The sequence below is a fragment of the Chionomys nivalis genome, chromosome 2 (assembly GCF_950005125.1).
Source record: "Chionomys nivalis chromosome 2, mChiNiv1.1, whole genome shotgun sequence".
Taxonomy (NCBI): Eukaryota; Metazoa; Chordata; class Mammalia; order Rodentia; family Cricetidae; genus Chionomys; species Chionomys nivalis.
In genome coordinates this window covers 47,903,423-47,923,639 of record NC_080087.1, presented here as the reverse complement: position 1 = coordinate 47,923,639, position 20,217 = coordinate 47,903,423, and the positions used below count along the sequence as shown (strand labels likewise).

Here is a 20,217-nt window from a genome sequence, read left to right as displayed (position 1 = left end):
GAGGCCTTACCCTTTCTGAGGAGTGGGGGGGGGGAGTGTACAAAGTGGGGGGAGGGAACAGGAGGAGAAGTGGGAGGGGAAACTGTGGTTGGTATGTAAAATAAAAAATTTAAGAAAAAGACAAAAAAAGTATTCAAGATAAAAGACAAAATGGTATGAATCACATTCTTCTACATACTTAACTTATATGCAATCATATTTACATGTGACTAAAGACTCAATAAAATTGAGAAAATTATGCACATTTTAATTTACACAAATAAATACTGAATGACCATAATAAGAAGAAATGTATGTGATACACACAAACTGTCAGGTATCATGGCTCAAGCTTCATGAAAAAATTCCTGTGTTGGGGGCTGGTGACAAGTTAGGAGTGAAGACCACTTTTGCAGGAGATCCAAGGTCAGTTCTCAGCACCCATTTCAGGTGGCTCACAATCAGCTACAGGGGACCTGACACCTTCTTCCAGCCTTTAAAGGCCTTTGCATTCATGTGCACAAGCCTACATACAAATAACTTTAAAAAAATAAATCTTTTTAAAAATTCATGCATTGATTGTTGTAAATTTAACAAAACTTTGTTAGACCCACTTTTTGGAAGCACCTAACAGTTCTGTAGTTCTAACTTGTAGAACAACAGAAGCTTTGTCTGAAGAAACATGCAGTTCTTAACCTTTTTGAATCAACACATCAAGAAATTCTTGAACATTATTTAAATCATAGATAAATCATTTAACATGGGAAACAGGAGAATGCATTTAGTTCTGATTGACAGTAGGGACAATGAGGGTGCTGTGGCTGTGTTAATTGTTATGCAATGACTACCAGAGTTCATTGACTCATAAGTCAGTCTGGGAGTGGGTGCCCTCCCTTCCTTACTGATCCATATTCTATCAAAAGGATGACCTTTGTCTCTCTTAAGGTAGATAAGTAACTGTGATCTCTGCTAGAACCTCCAAGGAAGCATTGTTAGAATTAGAATGTATGATTCTAAAAAATCCTTCAATAAAATCTGTCCAATGGCTTTCCGTTATACATAGAGTAAAATCTAAACACTGGATCATCATGTCCAGGCTACTTCCCTCCATCACCTTCAACTCATCTCACTGCTTCAATGCCGCCCACCCCTACTGAACAGCCTCGCTGCTGGTACTGGGCACACTGGACAACTCAAGGCATCTGCTGCTTCCTTTCCTTAGCAGGTGCTACGCTTTCCCTACTTATCTTCACTAATGTCTCTGCTCAAATATTACCTCCTTTACAAAACTTCCGTGGTCACATTTTCATGTGGAGTCCTCTCTGTCACTGCCCTCTGTCATAGTTATGCCTTTAATCAGCACTTTTATAACAAAAATCAAAATAGGACTTGATGTTTAATTTCCAATTCTCCCAACCTAAACCATCAGACTGACTTGAGACTTGGTTTGCTCACTCATGAAATTTAAGAACTGTGTCCACCATATAGATAAGGGCTTCTTAAGTACAGAGAAAATAAAGGAATTAAAGATTGGTTGGCTTCTAAACTTTTAAAGTGTACATATGTATCCAGAATTTTGGTAAGTCCTAACTCCCAAGCTGAACTACCAGAGCATCATTCTCAAGAAACTCAGTAAAATGTAAAGAGATGAACTTGTAACATCTCACCATTTGGTGATACAGAAAGAGCAACAGTGTCATTAGGAGGAAGAGGGAAATTAAAAGGAGCACTGTCAGTTCTAGGTAAAGGCTGGGGACATTACATGTTTCCACACTGTATTAAATAATGCTCTGAGCACGTTTTACAGATGGGCAGGCAGTCTTGGAAGGGCACAGGCACTTAGTGGACTACAGCTTTTACTCAAATTTCCTGATGTATTGTGAGCATATTTACAAACATGGTAGGCATGTTCAAGATATGGAGGGAGGGAAGAACTATAAAAACAGATTGTGGGGATTTCATACTTAGAATTGATTGTTTAACGGATACATAATAGAAGTATTCCACAAATAACAACCCTACTTTATTTCTGTAATTGGTGAGCATCACCTAACTAGTATAGGCACTATAGTACAATGGCAGTAGAGGAAGCAATGTCAGAAAACAAAACAAAAGAGACAGAGTGATATTAGAGATCTCAATATTAAGTAGGACCAAGGAGATACTGGAGAAAACATTGCAGACTTCTGAAGAAAATTTAGTGGAGGAAAAGAACAAATAATGGGCAGAGTTGGGCTGGGAGTATGTTTCCAGATGGAACTAGTATATGAAAACTAAATACTTAGACTAATAGCATTCCATTCTCTCTTATGATTGATCTCTGGCGACCTCAATCAAATGCATTCTCAGCATCTGAGAGAGACGATGGCCAATTATAGAAGAAAGCAGCAAAGAGGAGGAAACAGTCTCACTACCCCTCGAGAGAACTGGCTCACCCAACAGAATTTTATTTATTAGTAAATTTTGGTCTTTCACAAATGCACACATATACAATATGGATTCTGCTCAGATTAATATTAAAACATTTATAACTTTTCTCAGGAACTATTAGTATTATATTTTCATATAGATATTCATATACTTTAATACTTTTAGGTAATAGAGGCAATAAGAATACATTAGCATATGGGTACACTAAAATACATGAAGAACATTCCTTACCTGAATTTCTAAAATCATTCTGTTAATTTCATCCTGCTGGCTCTCTATTATCTAAAACACAGCAAAAAAAATTGGTCTGAATCTTTTTCATTACTTTAAAAGAGAATCAATACTTCAAGAAAATTCAAAAAAGGAAAGTTTATTTGTAATATCTTTATTTTACAGAGCATTCATAGTTAAATATCCTTCAAATCACAAGGATGACTTGGGCCACCCATAATTAAAACTGCAAATATTTTCCTGTAATTCGTAATGAAATTTTTTATTTATAAAAATAACTTTGAGACAGACTTTGAATAATTTATCAGAAAATGTCTCCTTTTGTTTTGACTTTTATTTAAGTTTAAATAATTTATAATATATTAAACTGCTATCTTCTTTTTAAATCAAAGCAAACTAAATATTTTATAAGCTATTAAATATCACTAAAATTATAAATCACTCTAATGTGTATATATTCCACACTTTCTTTATCCATTCTTCCACTGAAGGACATCTAGGTTGCTTCCAGGTTCTGGCTATTACAAATAATGCTGCTATGAACATAGTTGAACAAATGCTTTTGTCATATGATAGGGCATCTCTTGGGTATATTCCCAAGAGTGGTGTTGCTGGGTCCAGGGGTAGGTTGATCCCAATTTTTCTGAGAAACCGCCACACTGATTTCCAAAGTGGTTGCACAAGTTTGCAGTCCCACCAGCAATGTATATATATACACATTAGAGTACTACTCTGCGATAAAAAACAATGACTTCTTGAATTTTGCATGCAAATGGATGGAAATAGAAAATACTATCCTGAGTGAGGTAACCCAGACCCAAAAAGAAGATCATGGGATGTACTCACTCATAATTGGTTTCTAGCCATGGTTAGGGGCCACTGAGTCTATAATTTGTGATCCTAAAGAAGCTGAACAAGAGGGTAAACCCACGGAAAAACATATAGTTTTCCTCCTGGCTATGGGAAATAGACAAAATTGCCGGGCAAAAAATTGGAATCTTGGGAGTGGGGTGGGATGGGGGTGAGGGGAGATGGGCAGAGAAAAGTGTGAAGGAGAGGATGAGGGGAACTGGGGGAAACGGGATGATTGGGGATAAAGGAAGGTTGGATAGGGGAGCAGGGAAACTCATATCTTAGTTAAGGGAGCCACCTAAGGGTTGGCAAGAGACTTGAACTTAGAGTGGCGACCAGATGCCCAGGGCATTGTCCCCAGTTAGTTACTTGGGCACCTGAGGATAGGGAACCTGAAATGAACCTATCCTATAGCCATACTGATGAATATCTTGCATATCATCATAGAACCTTCATCTAGTGATGGATGAAGATAGAGACAGAGACCCACACTGGAGCACCGGACTGAGCTCCCAAGGTCCTAATGAGGAACAGAAGGAGGGAGAACATGAACAAGGAAGTCAGGACCACGAGGGGTGCACCCACCCACTGAGACAGTGGGGCCTGTCTATTGGGAGCTCATCAAGGCCAGCTGGACTGTGACTGAAAAAGCATGGGATAAAACCGGACTCTCTGAACATGGCGGACAATGAGAGCTGACGAGAGGCCAAGGACAATGGCACGGGGTTTTGATCCTACTTCATGTTCTGGCTTTGTGGGAGCCTAGACAGTTTGGATGTTCACCTTCCTAGATCTGGATGGAGGGGGGAGGACCTTGGACTTTCCACAGGGCAGGGAACCCTGACTGCTCTTGGGACTGGAGAGGGAGGAGAAGAGAAGTGGGGGAGGGGAGAGGGGCGGGAGGAGGGGGAGGGAAATGGGAGGCGGGGAGGAAGCGGAAATTTTTTTTTCAATAAAAAAAAATGTTAAATTAAAAAAAATAAAATAAGATAAAATTATAAATCACATGAAAACTCTAACATACACATACTCCACAGAACAGATGTGACCTCTGCTCTCGGTGTCCACTAACCTTACTGGCAGTTGCATTCTGCTCTCTGAGATTGTCATTTTCACTTTGGAGCTGTTTCGCATCCAACATGGGAAGGCGTATTCCATCTTCAAGGCATTTTTCTACTTTTTGTTGTAAGCTATTGTTTAGAAGAAAACAATTTCATGAAGAATTATTTTTTAATCAAACAATGAAGATTCACAGAAAATATACAAATAGCTATGTATTTTACAAAACTACTAGACAGAGGCTGTCCATCATTTTAGAAATGGCAAATCTGGAGTTGGGGATGCTTACAGTGTGGCATCCCTAGGTCCCACTGAAGTCCATCTCATGAAGCTGAACTCTGTAATCTAACCATTCTTTCCTTTTTCCCAAGATGAGTATTACTTTAACATTAGTTCAGTAGAGTATTACTTGACCAAGATAAGTAGGGTAGAGAGATGAAGAATGTAGATATGTGTTCGTGCCTTTTCTCTGAGTATAGCGAAAGTTTGGTTATAGGGATTATTGTTGCCAAAACAACAGAATTAATAAGGATGTAGAAGAATAATGTGGGATTCCCCTTTGTATACTGTGAATACCATTGGTGAATAAAGAAACTACCTTGGCCTGTTGATAGGGCAGAACTTAGGTAGGCAGGGAAAACTAAACTGAATGCTTAGAGAGAAAGAAAGGCAGAGTCAGGGAGAAGGCATGTAGCCCCCCCCCCCCGAGACACAGACACTGGAACTTTGCCCGGTAAGCCACAGCCTCATGGCAATACACAGATTACTAGAAACGGGTTAAATTAATATGTAAGAGTTAGCCAATAAGAAGCTTGACCTAATGGGCCAAGCAGTGTTTTAAATAATATAGTTTCTGTGTGATTATTTTGGAGCAGTTAGGAACAAACAAGTGGCTTCCCAACAACAAATTGGTGCCAATGTGGCTAACTAAAATCCACTTAAAACCTGAGAGAGTTTGGAAAGGAATTCTAGACACAAAAATACAGAGTTTAATACAGCTTCTTGCTCCTTTAAGAGAGGTTTTCCTGATTCAGGGGTAGCAGAAAAATAGCTGCGCTGTTTTGAAATGTTGGCTTTCTGGGCAGTGCTACCACCGTGACCTCTGGCTCTTTCAGAAGACCAAGCATTTAAATGGGGTTTGTGAGCAACGTTCTATGGCTTGCTTGGTGGCAACATGGACCGGCTGTGTGCTTAGAGATGGGGCACTGTGCATGGTTCTTGAGGTGGTGAGCAGTTCTGCCATGCTGGACTGGGCAGAGCAAGCAGGAAGTGCCGTATTTGCCCTAGTAATGCCGCAGCTTACGTTTTAAAGAAGCGTTTAGCATTTTAAGAAGTGCTCCTGAACAGTAAAGAATTAATACATTCAGACATAAAAGACCTCTAAATGGGTCACAGTGTTGGAAAAATCTAAGTAGGCTTGAAAGAGAGAATAAAAAGAATATAGACAGTTATAAATAAAAATAAATAAGCCAAGTAAATTGGTGAATACACAGAGAGTTTGTATTATGTATATTACTGTGTCTTCTTTGAATTTCTTGATTGTGAAGGAGCTAAGTACAGGGAGACATTTCATTGTAAAGTGTGCTAAGCTAAACCAACATATATACTTTAAAAGTATTTTGATTTCAAAATTTGGGTCTAAGGATATGTTGCTTTGGAAAAGAGGTTCTTCTTTTGTTTCCACAGAGGATATGGTTTGATGGACCAAGACCACCTGAAAGATGGCTGTGAACACCCCTAAAAAATTACTTCACCCAACTGCTGACTGAGATGAACCTACCACACAGAATATACCATGAAAGACCTGATTAACAGTGTCCCCAATCAGCAGGAAGCAGTATGGACAGAACTACACCCATATTCCCAAATATTGTTTATAAATGTTTGTTTACATTTAAAGGGGAATATGCTATAGAGATTTGCATTGGTATGGATCCTGGTTTACTGATACAAATTTAAGGTCAATTTTGCTATACTGTGTATGTTTTTCTGATCTTGATTAAGGTATTGTGTTTATACAGCTTATTTTAAAATGTAATGTATAATTAAAATATATAAGCTAATAGATAATCATCTATAATAGTCAAGCTTGTAGTCACGTTAGATTTTCTAGATGTACACAGATGTCTTTCAGATAGATAGGGATTCTTCAAATCTTTCAAAGACTACAGAATATGGCATTTAAAGTGTTTTAAGAATTTAGGACATTTCATGACAGTAAGACACATATGCTCCTGGCAGCACCAATCTATGTCAAGAGGAAGATGTGCATCAAAGAGACTCCTTATGGAGTTTGCTAGCCATTTGGGCAAGGAACTGCTCTTGCCTGGGCTACATGATGAACTGGACATGCAGGAGCCACAGAGAAATAACTGCTGAACTTGCCTAAAATTAAGACGATCCTTCAGGCTTCCTGATTCATAAAAGAATCTGCCAGACATTCTGCAGGACACAGAAGAAAGTGACTGACAAACTGTCAATACAGGCAGAACTGTCTTTGAAATTTCCTGCTTCATGGAAAATTATGCCAGATACTTTAGACAAGATCGATGTCCCAATGGTACAGAAGAACTTTGGGTGACTGTCCAGGCAGCGAGATGTTTCTGTCAATTCTAAAATTTTGGAAGTTGCTTACAATGTACTTCCTGGGTAATATATCCTTCTGGAGTCTTTGATGAAATTGAAGAAGTTATAGTTACAGTTTTCCTTAGTTATGATAAAAGATAAAGTAGATATAAATATTCTAACTGTCCTTCTTGATTGATACCTGTTTTGTTATATGTAATTTTTCTGTGTTAAAGTTAAAACCTTTCTTTTTATTTAAACAGAAAAAAGGAGGTGATGTGGGATTCCCCTCTGTATGCTGTGAATATCATTTGTGAGTAAAGAAACTACCTTGGCCTATTGATAGGGCAGAACTTAGGTAGGCAGGGAAATCTAAGCTGAATACTGAGAGAAAGAAAGGTGGAGTCAGGGAGAAGCCATGTAGCTCCACTGGAGACACAGATGCCAGAACTTTACTGGGTAAGCCACAGCCTCATGGCAATACACAGATTACTAAAAATGGGTTAAATATGTAAGAGTTAGTCAATAAGAAGCTAGACCTAATGGGCCAAACAGTGTTTTAAATAATAAAGTTTCTGTGTGATTATTTCAGGGCTAAGCAGTCAGGAACAAACAAATGGCCTCCCAACAACATAAGAATATGGTTTTTCATGCCACTAGCTTAGGTTTGTCATGCTGCCTATGACAAAGGAAGTTCTTCTGACACATTAACAATATGTCAGTTTCTTCCAACCCAGTCTCACTGGGTATATCAACCCCATATAAGGACAGACCCCATGCCTAGGAATAGCTGGCAACACAAAATAAACTCAATGACATTCTTTTAGGCTCGTCTCATTTTGCTTTGCCTGGGCATTTTTTTTTTCTTACTAGTCTGCAGCTTGTTTATTTTGATTTCTGTGTGTGTGTGTGTGTGTGTGTGTTTGTGTGTGTGTGTGTGTGTGTGTAGGCAGGTGGAGAATCTGGAAGGAAACTAGAAACTGGGGAAAAGAAAAAAAACATGATCAAAATGTACTGTATGGAAAAAAAACTTTCTCAGTAAAAAAAGTAAAAGTTACAGGGAAAACAAGATGTTAGCCATTAGAATGAAAGATTAGTAATTGGTACAAGCAGACCATGCCATTAACAATAAAAATCAAAACCAAACAATAACAGCTGGAGAGAAAAAAAAAAGAATTAGTCTCAAAAATTGCAACATCTTCTAGGCATGGTAGCGTCTAATTGGAAACCTAGTACTCGGAAAGCCGGAATAGAAGAACTGTTGTGAGTTCTGGGCCACCCTGTACTAAGCAGTGAGTCCCAGGTCAGCCAAGGCTGACCATATGTATATGGTAAGACCTTGTCTCAAAATAAACAAACTGCAGAAGACTGAAAAAAAAATTCTCTTATAACTCTGATTTTGTTTTTTTCTTTTTTTCAAGTATTATAGCAATCTGAAGCTGTCTTCTTCAATAAGAAAAATAATACTACTGAGGTTGTGGAAAAAGAACTGGTAACACTAGGTGACTGAATAAGGACTGCAGGTATATTTATAATTAATGACATTAGTAATCGTTTATGTGGTCCTGATATGGTGCACTGCTTTGTAAGACATTATTAATTGTTGTAAGAAGTATTTACTTTTTCAAATTACAAGTGCATTATATTTTGCCATCTTGGTGTTGACACTATATTCCATGTACTCAATGGCATTACAAGAGGATAAAATGCACTTTAAAAATTAAACATGCTTCCATTTTGGGAGGTAACTCTGCCTGTACAAGCCCAAAGACCTGACTTCTATCCCCGAAGCCCATGTCAGTAAAGCAAGTATGGCAGAACAGCTTGTAAACTAGCACTGGGGAGGTGGAAACAGAACCCTGAACGTCACTGACAGCAAGTCTAGTTTACTTAGGAAGTTTCTGACCACTGAGAAATACTGCCTCAAACACCAAGGTGAACAGCTCCAGAGGAATGATACCAGAAGTTGACTCCTGGCTGCCACACAGACATAGGCCCACATGAACACATAAATCTTTAAAATGTAAAGAGCCAACAATAAGGAACACTGTATGATCTTGCTGCCCACACCAAATTTTCTTTCATGCATAAATGTTTGGATTACATAGAAATGCCATTTCCAAAAGTAAGAAAACTTTTGAAAAATGGAACTAACTTATGAATTATCATATATTTTACATTTTCATTTCTAAGGAAAAGCTTTTTGAGTTTATGAATTTCTTAAAATTTAAAAAACAAAAGATTAGAAACATTAAATAAAATGTAATAATATAATTTGTAGTCACACATACATATTAAGTTCTTTTCAAAATATAAGAAATATCCTAGAGCCAAGTAAACGTAAATAAAATTCCTACTCCTCAACATTAAATGATGTCACTGTCAATACAAATACTGGAGGACTAAAAATAAACCTTTACCAAAAAGCAAGAGGAATCTTCTAAGATATTATCTCTGTCAGCCTCAAGATAAAATTTAAAGTGGAAAATGTTTTCTGAAATACATTATACTAATCTTTGCAAATCAAGCATTTGTGGCTTAGTGTTCTATAAAACCTAACAAAAGAGAACACAGAAAATGACACCAATCTGCAAAGAAGACAGTGGGACAAAACGGCACTCAGTAATCTTCCAGAACTGCTAGGAAGCCTCCAAGCACCACAGTTTTGTTTCTTCAACCACAGTGGCCTACAAAACAGAACTCACGCACTATTTTTATTTTTGTCAACAAGGATAAAATGTTTAAATTAGTGAAAATCAGGAAGTTTTTTTTAAGACTACGAAGTTGGTGTAAATTATGGATTCATAAAACGAAACCCCGTCTCAAAAAAAAAAAAAAAAGAAAGAAAGAAACAAAAAAACCCCAAAAAATTATTAAAATGATGACAAGGTAGTCATCAATCTGAGGGGAAGGGCCGTTTAGGCACCCTCTCCACTATTGCTTAGATTCTTAGCTGGGGTCATTCTTGTGGATTCCTGGGAATTTCCCTAGTGCCACGTTTCTCATTAGCCCCATAATGACTCCCTCTATCAAGATGTCTCTTTTCTTGCTCTCCTTCTCTGATATCCCCACAACTCAACCTTCCTGATCCCTCAGAACCTTCATCCTATAACTGATGGAAGTAGATGCAGGGAGCCACAGACAAGCACTGGGCTGAGTTCCTCGAGTCCAGTAGTAAAGAAGGAGGAATGATAATGTGAGCAAAGGGGTCAAGACCACGATGGGGAATCCCGTAAAAACAGCTGACCAGAGCTGGTGGGAACTCACGGTTTTCAGACTGACAGCTGGGGAACCTGCATAGGACCAAACTAGGCCCTTTGAATGTGGATGACAGTTGTGTAGCTTGAGCAGTTTGTGGGGTCACTGGCATTGGAACCGGTCTTTATCCCTAGTACATGAACTGGCTCTTTGGAGCTCATTCCCTATGGAGGGATACCCTGCTCAGCCTAGATAAGGGAGAGGGGCCTTGGTCCTGCCTCAAGTGATGTGACAAACTTTGTTGACTCCCATGGGAGGTCTCACCCTCTCTGAGGAGTGGATGGGAAGGAGGGGTAGGAGAAGTGGAAGGAGGGGAGAGGAAATTAGGTTTGGTATGTAAAACAACAACAACAAAAAGATTATTTTAAAAAATTAAAATAATTAAGTGAGAAAGAAAAACACTAGGAAAAAATGTAAACTCAAAATTCTGACAGTTTTGGGAACTGATATCAAGAACAGAAATCAGGGGGCTGGAGAAAATGCTCAGCAGTTAAGAGCACTGGCTATTCTTCCAGAGGTCCTGAGTTCAATTCCCAGCAACCACATGGTGGCTTACAACCATCTATAATGGAATCTAGTGCCCTCTTCTGGCCTGCAGGCAAACATGTAGACAGAAAATTGTATACACAATAAATAAATAAATAAACAAACAAACCTTAAAAAAAGAACATTTCTGTTTAAAAAAAAAACAGAAATCAGAGCATTTATTATACCGAAACCTCAGAGTAAACAATAAACTGAGTAAATTTCATGTTTAAAGACTAGAGAGTAAAGCAGTATTGACATGAATACACTGAGCTTCTAACTAATATATTCATGAAGACTGGATTTCTCGCACTCAGGATTTTTGCTGCTTTATTGTTTGGCTCTTTCAGATAGTTCAATCTATTCATGATTGATAACAAGATTTAAAGGTTATAAAAATAATATGAACTTATGCATGTTAGTTTTCTAGGTTTATAATAAAAATTCCCAAGTCTGAGCACAAACTGAGCAGACCAACAAATGCTGGTCACTGGAGACTCTGATTTCAAAGTGTGAAATGAGGCGAGATGTGCAAGTGGATCTGGAAAGCACATGAAAATCTGCCACTCACAGTGAGATGAAAACAGCCCATCAGTCACCTTCGGTGCACTCTCCAGGAAGGAGTGCGGTGTACTTTACAGGTTATTTTCTTCTCTCTCTCTCTCTCTCTCTCTCTTTCTCTCTCTCTCTCTCTCTCTCTGCCTTTTTGGTTTTTTTGAGACAGGGTTTCTCTGTATCTTTGGAACCTGTCACAGAGATCCACCTGCCTCTGCCTACTGAATGCTGGAATTAAAGGTATGCTCCACCACTGCCTGGCCTACAGGTTATTTTCTGCTGTTAGAATTTTTGCTTGTTTTGATAAAACCTTCAACTAAAGAGTTTGCAATGATATTTTGGCAAGATGCTCCTATAATGCTTCAAAATATCAAATTACAACTGAATCCATTAGCTTTGATGAATTCATATAGCGCCTTTCTAAGGCAGATACTCAGGTAAGAAGTATGCTCTACTGCTGCTGTAGATTCAGCTGTACTTCTTACGTAGAACACACTTTATGATGGTATTGGCAAGCTGAAGAGCATGAAGCCATAGCAGGTCCCCTACCTCTGCACAGAAGTCACCAGCTCCTTTTCCTTCTTCTTCTGGCACAGGAGCTGCATCTCTTTCTCTTGACATTGCTTCTTAATCTCCTCAAGCTTCTTCTCTGTGTCTATCAAAGTCTCTTGCAAATTCTTGTTTTTTTCTTCAAGAACTTGCAGCTAAGGAAAAATATTTACAGTTTGAATTGCATGCAATACTAAATATACTGCCATTAAATTACTACTCTTCTCAGAGTTAAATAGACTTATTGCTTATAGTCATTCAATATTTTATCTAAAGAACTTCACACTGCTTCTTCCTTTATTTGAAAGAACTGGGAGAATGGATTATGAAGCAGAAAACTGAGTAACATTTTCTGGAACATAGAAAGGTCCATAATTTTTAAAATGTTTAAGTGTGGTAAAACATAAAAAACATAAAATTAACATCATAATATAACCATGTTTGGATGTATGACTCTTTATGATTGGGTACATCCAGACTGTCATCGTGACAATTCTTAGAACTTATATACCTGAACCCATTCAATTTTTTTGCAATCACTATTTACCCCACTCCATGGCATCCTGCAACACTACTTTCTATGTCTCTGTAATTTAATTGTTTTTGAATCTCATATAATATAATCATATAATATTGCCTATTTATGACTGGCTTATTTTACTATTCTTACTTTATTATAAAATGATCTCCAGGTTTATCCATGCTGAAGAGTATATCAGAATTTCCTTCCTTTATAAGACCCAACAATATTCCGTTCTATTTATGTGTACTATCTATTTTATATCTATTCATCCATTTGTGGACACCTTCTTGATTCTGTATTATGATTCTTGTAAATAACTGTCATAAATAGGGTCTTTGAACACCATGAATCTTGGTAGTGGCTATCCTAATGGGTGTCAGGTATTGTTATTCCTGCCTCCTCCTGCTCATGTTATCTCCTATGGTCCTTTAGTGCCTCCCTATATTTAATCTCTCTTACTTTCATAATTTATAAACTAATTTTCTGTCTATATGCATCCTAAAATTATGTAAACAATTCTCAGCTGAAGATATTTTTACTTCCGCGAGAAACTGACAAATGCTCATTGTGCTGGAAGAGAGAAGCAGCGCCGTGGTCATCTAGGAGGCCGAGGCCACAGGACTCTTACAAGAACTGCTTCTCCTGCAACGCACTAGGCAGACAGCAAAGAACAACTGCTCCCCAAATGGTCTTTGTGCCAAGGTTGAGACCCATGGCTTGGAAGGACGGAGATAACTGAAGTGAATTCATGTTTTAAGATTTCAGCTGAACCGGTAAAGAGACTCAGTGAGGAATTAAGAACAGAAAATAGAAGTCTGAGTAGAGAAGAGAGGTTATAGATCAATAATATTAAATAGAAGTCTGAGGAGAGAAGAGAGGTTATAGATCAATAATATTAAAGATTACAGCAAGATTAAGAACTGAAGAAAATAAACATCTATAAAGCCACTCATAAAACATTATGAATCCTCAATTATTTATTGTTTTGAGTTACTAAAAATTACAAAATCAGTGTTCCATTCCTGGGTATCACTAACTTGAGCCTTGAAACCCAGAGAACATTGGACAAAACTCCAAAATATGGAGTGAATGTGGAGCTATGAGGTAAAGTTAATAGCTAGGCTTAGAAACTACCACCTTTTAAAAATAGAATGCTAGGGGCTAAAGAGATGGCTCAGCAGATAAGGGTGTTTTGCAGTACAAGCCTGACAACTGACTTTAAAGCCTGGGACCTACATAAAGGTAGGAACATAACCCACTTCATGAAGCTGTCGTCTGACCTCCATACACACATTACACATACATGCAATAAATAAAAAAGTTTAAAAATAGAATGCTAAGTAAGACAGTTACCATATAGGTTTATTACAAAGGTAATCACATATTAACAGCAGAAGAGAGATCTACTTACCCTTTGAACAGTTTTAGAATCTACTTATCTCAGGAGCAGCAATTGAGTATGTAATTTCTAAGCAGCTAGTTTCTAAAACATTTTACAAGCATTTCAAAGGTGCATGTGTGACCACGTTACCTGTAGACTCTGACTCTGTACATCATCTAGAGTTGGAAGATCGGCCAGGTACTTTTCCAATGTCTCAATTCTTCTCTGCTTTTCTTTGTTTTGCTCAGCTTCCTTCTGGCATTTCTTTTTCAGGCTGTTGATGTATCTATCTCTGGTTTTCAGCTAAAGGAAAACATTATGAATCCTCAATTATTTATTGTTTTGAGTTACTAAAAATTACAAAATCAGTGTTCCATGGTATCACTAAATTTATCAATCAGTATCAGATTACAGTAAACATCATCAGCTGAGTTAAGATCGGCCTTATTTTATTCTAAGATTTTTTTTCCTTGAAACTTTTATAGCTGAAATAATCTGGAAGATATTTGTTTACTTTTACAAGTGATGGCATTTTTAAATTGTACTAAGTCATGTGGCATTAATGATCAAATTTTTACTACCTATACATGTATAAATTTGGATAATTCTATTTATATCTTTATCACATAAATAATGTGATGCTCATGCTAAAACTGTATTGAGTTTAAATTATATTAAAACTAATTAATTTAACTCTCTTAAAAGGTTATTAGAGACAGAGACAAAGACACAGAAATGAAGCTACAAGTATTTTTTAAATCATCAAAGCAAATATTCCTCTCTAGAGGACAGATTCTAATTTCTCATTTTTCAAAGCTATGTCAAAACACTTTACATGAGCTAAGAAAAGCAGATACATCAGTTATTTTGTTACTAACAACTTACAAAGCCAGGAGAACTTACCAAATATTTAAAACAGATTAACAGGCTAAGTGAATCAATTTATGTACTTCAAGCAAGAATATTTTTATATCGTACCATAAATGAACTTGTACCACATTTTCTTTCTTAAAACTCTAATATAAAGTTGCCTCACTACTAAGGCCACTCTAGGGCTGAGTTATTATGTGAAGTTAACATTTACTGTAGAACAAGAATAGAGAACCTCAGAAAGACCCAATCTGTACAGTTTTAACTTCAGACTTTGTACACTCATTTGTCTCTCCTAACTTTAGCTTGCACATCTCACACTCACAAAAGTCCTTCACAACAAAGGTCAATTAAAAGACAAACAACCCAGTCAATAAACAGGCTAATGAAATGAATGAACTGGTTATTTTCAAATGATGAAGTCCAAATGGATAATATGTGAAAACAAAAGGTTCAACACCCTTAACACATAAGGAAAATGCAAATTAAAACTATAATGAGATCAGTTCTCACCGTGCTCAGAAAGGCTCCCATAAAGAAAACAAATTACAGGACCAGTGATGAGGATGTGGGGGAAGTGGAGAAAATTTAAATTAGTCCAGCCACTGTGGAAATCAGTATGGTAGTTACCCATAAAACTAAAAATGGAATTACAATATCATCCAGCCTAAACTGCTCCTGAGCATATACCTGAACAACTCTAAGTCAACACCCCATAGAAAAACCTGCACATTTATTACAGCATTATTCACAACAGACAACATACAGGACCGTCTTAGGTGTTGATCCACAGATGGATGAAGACAATGTGATGTTTTAACACATACATAGACATATCTCACACACACACACACACACACACACCTGCCTCTCTCACGCATGTGCTTTTGTGTGTGTGTGTGTGTGTGTGTGTGTATGTAAAATGAAGTTTAATTCAGCCATAAAGAATGGGATTATGTCATTTGAAGGAAAATAGATGCAAATGGAGACTACCACATTAAGTAAATTAAGCTAGACTCAGAAAGATAAAAACTTAGTATTTCCTCTCATTTGTGGATCACACGTCTTTTAGAGATACACAAAACCACATATGTATTATTCAGGGTAAGGGGCTCCAACTTAATAGCTTAAGGCAAGTTTTTGGTAATAGGCTTCACTTAATATTCCAATAATTTATAGTCAATGAGATCAAGAAACAAGGAATGAGAAGAAGGAAAATGAAGAGGCAGTGGTGAAGGCATCTGGCTTTAAGTAGTTTCACTATTAGTAAAGTATAATAAAGACTTCAAGAAGATCCTTAAATCTTTGACGATAGCACAAGATTTTTGAAAGTTGGTACATATAGCACTAATTACTATAATATAAATGTATAACCTGATAGAGCACTTGAAACGGGCAAATTACAAACAATCATTGTTTGTTGAAAAAAGCTGTTGATCCACCACAATCTTACACAAGATACTCACCTTTTCCTCCAATTTCTTCTTCTCTTCACTAAATTGGTTTATTCTTTGTTTAAGAAACTCATTGAGCTGTGACACTTCTTTCTCAGTAGATGCTAGCTTTTGCTCAAGTTCCTCTTGCTGGGGATGGGACAATGACTGCTCAGAAAATGGAGTCTGGACTGAACTCTTCTCATATTGTGGCTATTGGGAAAAAATAATGGCAGATAAGTCTTCAGAAGTTTACCTGTCTTTAACAAAAACAAAATGGGACGGGGCTACAGTGCAAAACCTATAAGCTCTAGAATCAGACTGTCCGCAAACTAAAACCTACCTCTTCTGTCTCCTATATACAGAGCATGATTAAAGAAAATCAGTATCACTAAGTCTTGATTTACTCATCTAAAAAATAGAAACTTTAAGGCTTTGAAGAAAGAAATTAAAGAGGATACCAGAAAATGGAAGAATCTCCCATGCTCTTAGATTGGTAGGATCAACATAGTAAAAAATGGCAATTCTACCAAAGGCAATCTATAGATTCAATGCAATCCCCATCAAAATCCCAACAAAATTCTCCACAGACCTTGTGAGAACAATAATCAACTTTGCATGGAAAAACAAAAACAAAAAAAAAAAAACAAAAACAAAAAAAACAAAAAACAAAAAAAACAGGATAGCCAAAACAATCCTATACAATAAAGGAACTTCCGGAAGCATTACCATCCCTGACATCAAACTCTATTACAGAGCTACAGTAATGAAAACAGCTTGGTATTGGCATAAAAACAGAGATGTTGACCAATGGAATCAAATCAAAGATCCGGATATAAATCCACAAACCTATGAACACCTAATTTTTGACAAAGAAGCTAAAATTAAACAATGGAAGAAAGAAAGCATCTTTAACAAAGGGAAGCTGGTGTAACTGGTTGTCAACCTGTGGAAGAATGAAAATAGATCCATATCTATCACCATGCACAAAACTCAAGTCCAAATGGATCAAAGACCTCAATATAAATCTAACCACGCTGAACCTGATAGAAAAGAAAGTGGGAAGTAGTCTGCAACACATGGGCACAGGAGACTAATTCCTACGTATAACCCCAGTAGCACAGGCAATAAGAACAACAATGAATAAATGGGACCTCCTGAAACTGAGAAGCTTCTACAAAGCAAAGGACACTGTCATTAAGACAAAAAGGCAACCTACTGAATGGGAGAAGATCTTCACCAACCCCACATCAGACAAAGGTCTGATCTCCAAAATATATAAAGAACGCAAGAAACTAGACATTAAAATTCTAAATAACCCAATTAAAAAATGGGGTAGTGAACTGAACAGAGAATTCTCAACAGAAGAAGTTCAAATGGCCAAAAGATACTTAAGGACATGTTCAACTTCCTTAGCAATCAGGGAAATGCAAGTCAAAACAACTTTGAGATACCATCTTACACCTGTCAGAATGGCTAAAATAAAAACACCAATGATAACCTATGCTGGAGAGAATGTGGAGTAAGGGGAACACTCATCCATTGCTGGTGTGAATGCAAACTTGTGCAACCACTTTGGAAATCAGTTTCTCAGGAAACTGGGAGTCAACCTACCTCAGGATCCAGCAATACCACTCTTGGGAATATACCCAAAGAGATGCCCTATCATATTACAAAAGCATTTGTTCAACTATGTTCATAGCAGCACTATTTGTAATAGCCAGATCCTGGAAACAACCTAGATGCCCCTCAATGGAGGAATGGATAAAGAAAGTGTGGGGAAAAGGAAAATGAAGCTATCACTGGGAAAATGCATAAAAGGGGGTAGTGACTTTGAGACATTTCTTTAAAAATGGGTGAATTCTGCTGTGGTGGTTTGCTTTTGTCAACGCGACACCAACCTACACATATCAGGGCACTAGCCTTAAGATTAATTGCAAATGTATATGCACATTCTAGGGCAAACATTTTAATAAAAGTTATTGAAATAAAAAAATTCATATAAAATATTAAAATGACAAAAGAGAAAAACTGTGTTACATCAAAACATGGTAAGCCAGAACAAGAATTACACATGTGATAGCTATTAAATCAACTATACCCATGGTCACTATGAAAACCCCTGGTTAAAGTACACCAACGTAAAGACAGAGATTGTCAGAGTGGATCAAAGAACAAGATCCCTATGTATCTTCTATGAGAAAACCTTATTAATTATACAAAATAGTCTTTAACAGCATAAAAGAGTATCAAAATATTTGAAGTGGGGTGACAGACCTACAAGAAAAAATATGTATATCAACTACAGTTACTGAACTTTCGACAGCTGATCAGGAATGCCGTGCCACAAAAGGCAGATTATCAATGGGGACACACTTGCTCTCACTGGCCATCAAGGAGTCAGATGAACAGACATCTGGACTACTGATTCCTTAGCTGCAACACACACTTCTCAATTTCCTTTCAGTCACCAAGAAAACAGCATTCTAGTTTATACATCATATCTTAAAAGCTTAAAACTCATCAGACACCTGCCTTCAGACCACAGGTAAAGTAAACTAGAATTCAAACACACACACACACACAAAATCTGGGACATTCCAAAACAAAGCACTGCTTAAAGAGGAACTCTAAAGGAAAATTTTAAAAACAGCAACTCAAAATAACTGAAAATTTGTGAGATCTAAATAAATTGGTGCTTTGAGGCTATCTATACCTCTGTATATATTATATAATGATCTAAAATTCATCTATGTCTCCAATTCTAGTAAACTAGAAAAAGTAGGGAAAATTAAACCCAAAGCAAACAAAAATAGAGCAAAAAAATGAAATTAAAAATAAGATACAGAAAATTCAACAAAACAAAAGTTGAGCATTTATTAACAGCAATAAAAATCAGAAATTCTTTAGGTAAGCTAAGAATGTGAAAGAAGGCCAAATTGTTAATGTCAGACACAAAAGAAGAACCATAAGAGAATTCCTCCAATCCCAGGAAACTTTATAAACTCAATGTAACAGAACAATACCTGCCAAAACTCACATATAAAAGAAACCTGGAGACCTTTATTAAAGAAGCTGAATACGTAATCAGAGCATTCTAAAACAGAAACCATCATTCCCTAAACTAACCACCAAATGGACCTCACACACAATATAAAATTTCCAAAAATAACAAAGGAAAGAAAGGTGGAAGAGAATCTCAACCATCTGTGCTGGCATGACTCTAGACCTCACAGGACAGGCAAGAACCACAAAAGTAATCACTGATACACGGACTCAGGGAGCCATCTACTGGCCTCACACACGGTTCAAACATTTTCTCAAAAACATGCTTTCGGTAATACAATAATTGTATACATAACCTAAGAGTAATATTTTTTAAGAATAAAGCTATAAGGAGATATTGAATGGTTCTACCAAAAATGCTGTTTTCAAAGCAAATTATGCTAGCTATTTAACACAAGAATACTATTTTCACATAACTACACTATCAGTCTTAGCACTAGCCCACATGGAACTGCTGTTTTGTAATTGAGATCAAAGCAGAGTATGCAGTAATAAAATATGATATATGTGTAATTAAAGTTTTTTTGAAAAAAAGCTAGCTAGACCACTATTTTAAATGCTCCTAACTTGCATTAAGTTTTATATCTACTTGGTTTTTAGTATTTCCTAATTTCAATGTCTAATTTAAATTTTACAAAAAAACAAACCCATTTGAGGGTACAATGAAAGAAAAAAATTCACTTCAAATGAGTTTTTGACATCTAGGAATAAAGACCTTAACAACAAATAACAAAAATAATTCCACGAACAGAAGAACTATCTCAAGGAAATGTTCATTTCTCTCTTTTTAATCCCAATAAAAAGGATTTTTCTTTGGAAAATAAATAGGTCTATTATAAAGTATATATAGAAAAATATGCAAGTGAGTTTTAAGAAAAAGACTCTTAAAAGGGAGAGAAATAATTGACAACAATGGCCCTATAAGGTTTAAGACATCAGCA

General features: G+C 36.7%; 1 protein-coding gene across 2 annotated transcripts in view; it reads right to left on the bottom strand.

Moving 5' to 3' along the window:
• Cep85l (centrosomal protein 85 like) overlaps positions 1 to 20,217 on the bottom strand; it is a 123,019-nt gene that overhangs the window by 21,510 nt on the left and 81,292 nt on the right. For both annotated transcript variants that reach the window (XM_057761713.1, XM_057761714.1), the window contains 5 exons: positions 16,244 to 16,423; positions 14,058 to 14,210; positions 12,004 to 12,158; positions 4,565 to 4,682; positions 2,641 to 2,691 (listed from right to left, as the gene is read on the bottom strand). In XM_057761713.1, the coding sequence (XP_057617696.1) occupies positions 2,641 to 2,691; positions 4,565 to 4,682; positions 12,004 to 12,158; positions 14,058 to 14,210; positions 16,244 to 16,423 (657 nt within the window). The remainder of the gene's footprint in view (positions 1 to 2,640; positions 2,692 to 4,564; positions 4,683 to 12,003; positions 12,159 to 14,057; positions 14,211 to 16,243; positions 16,424 to 20,217) is intronic.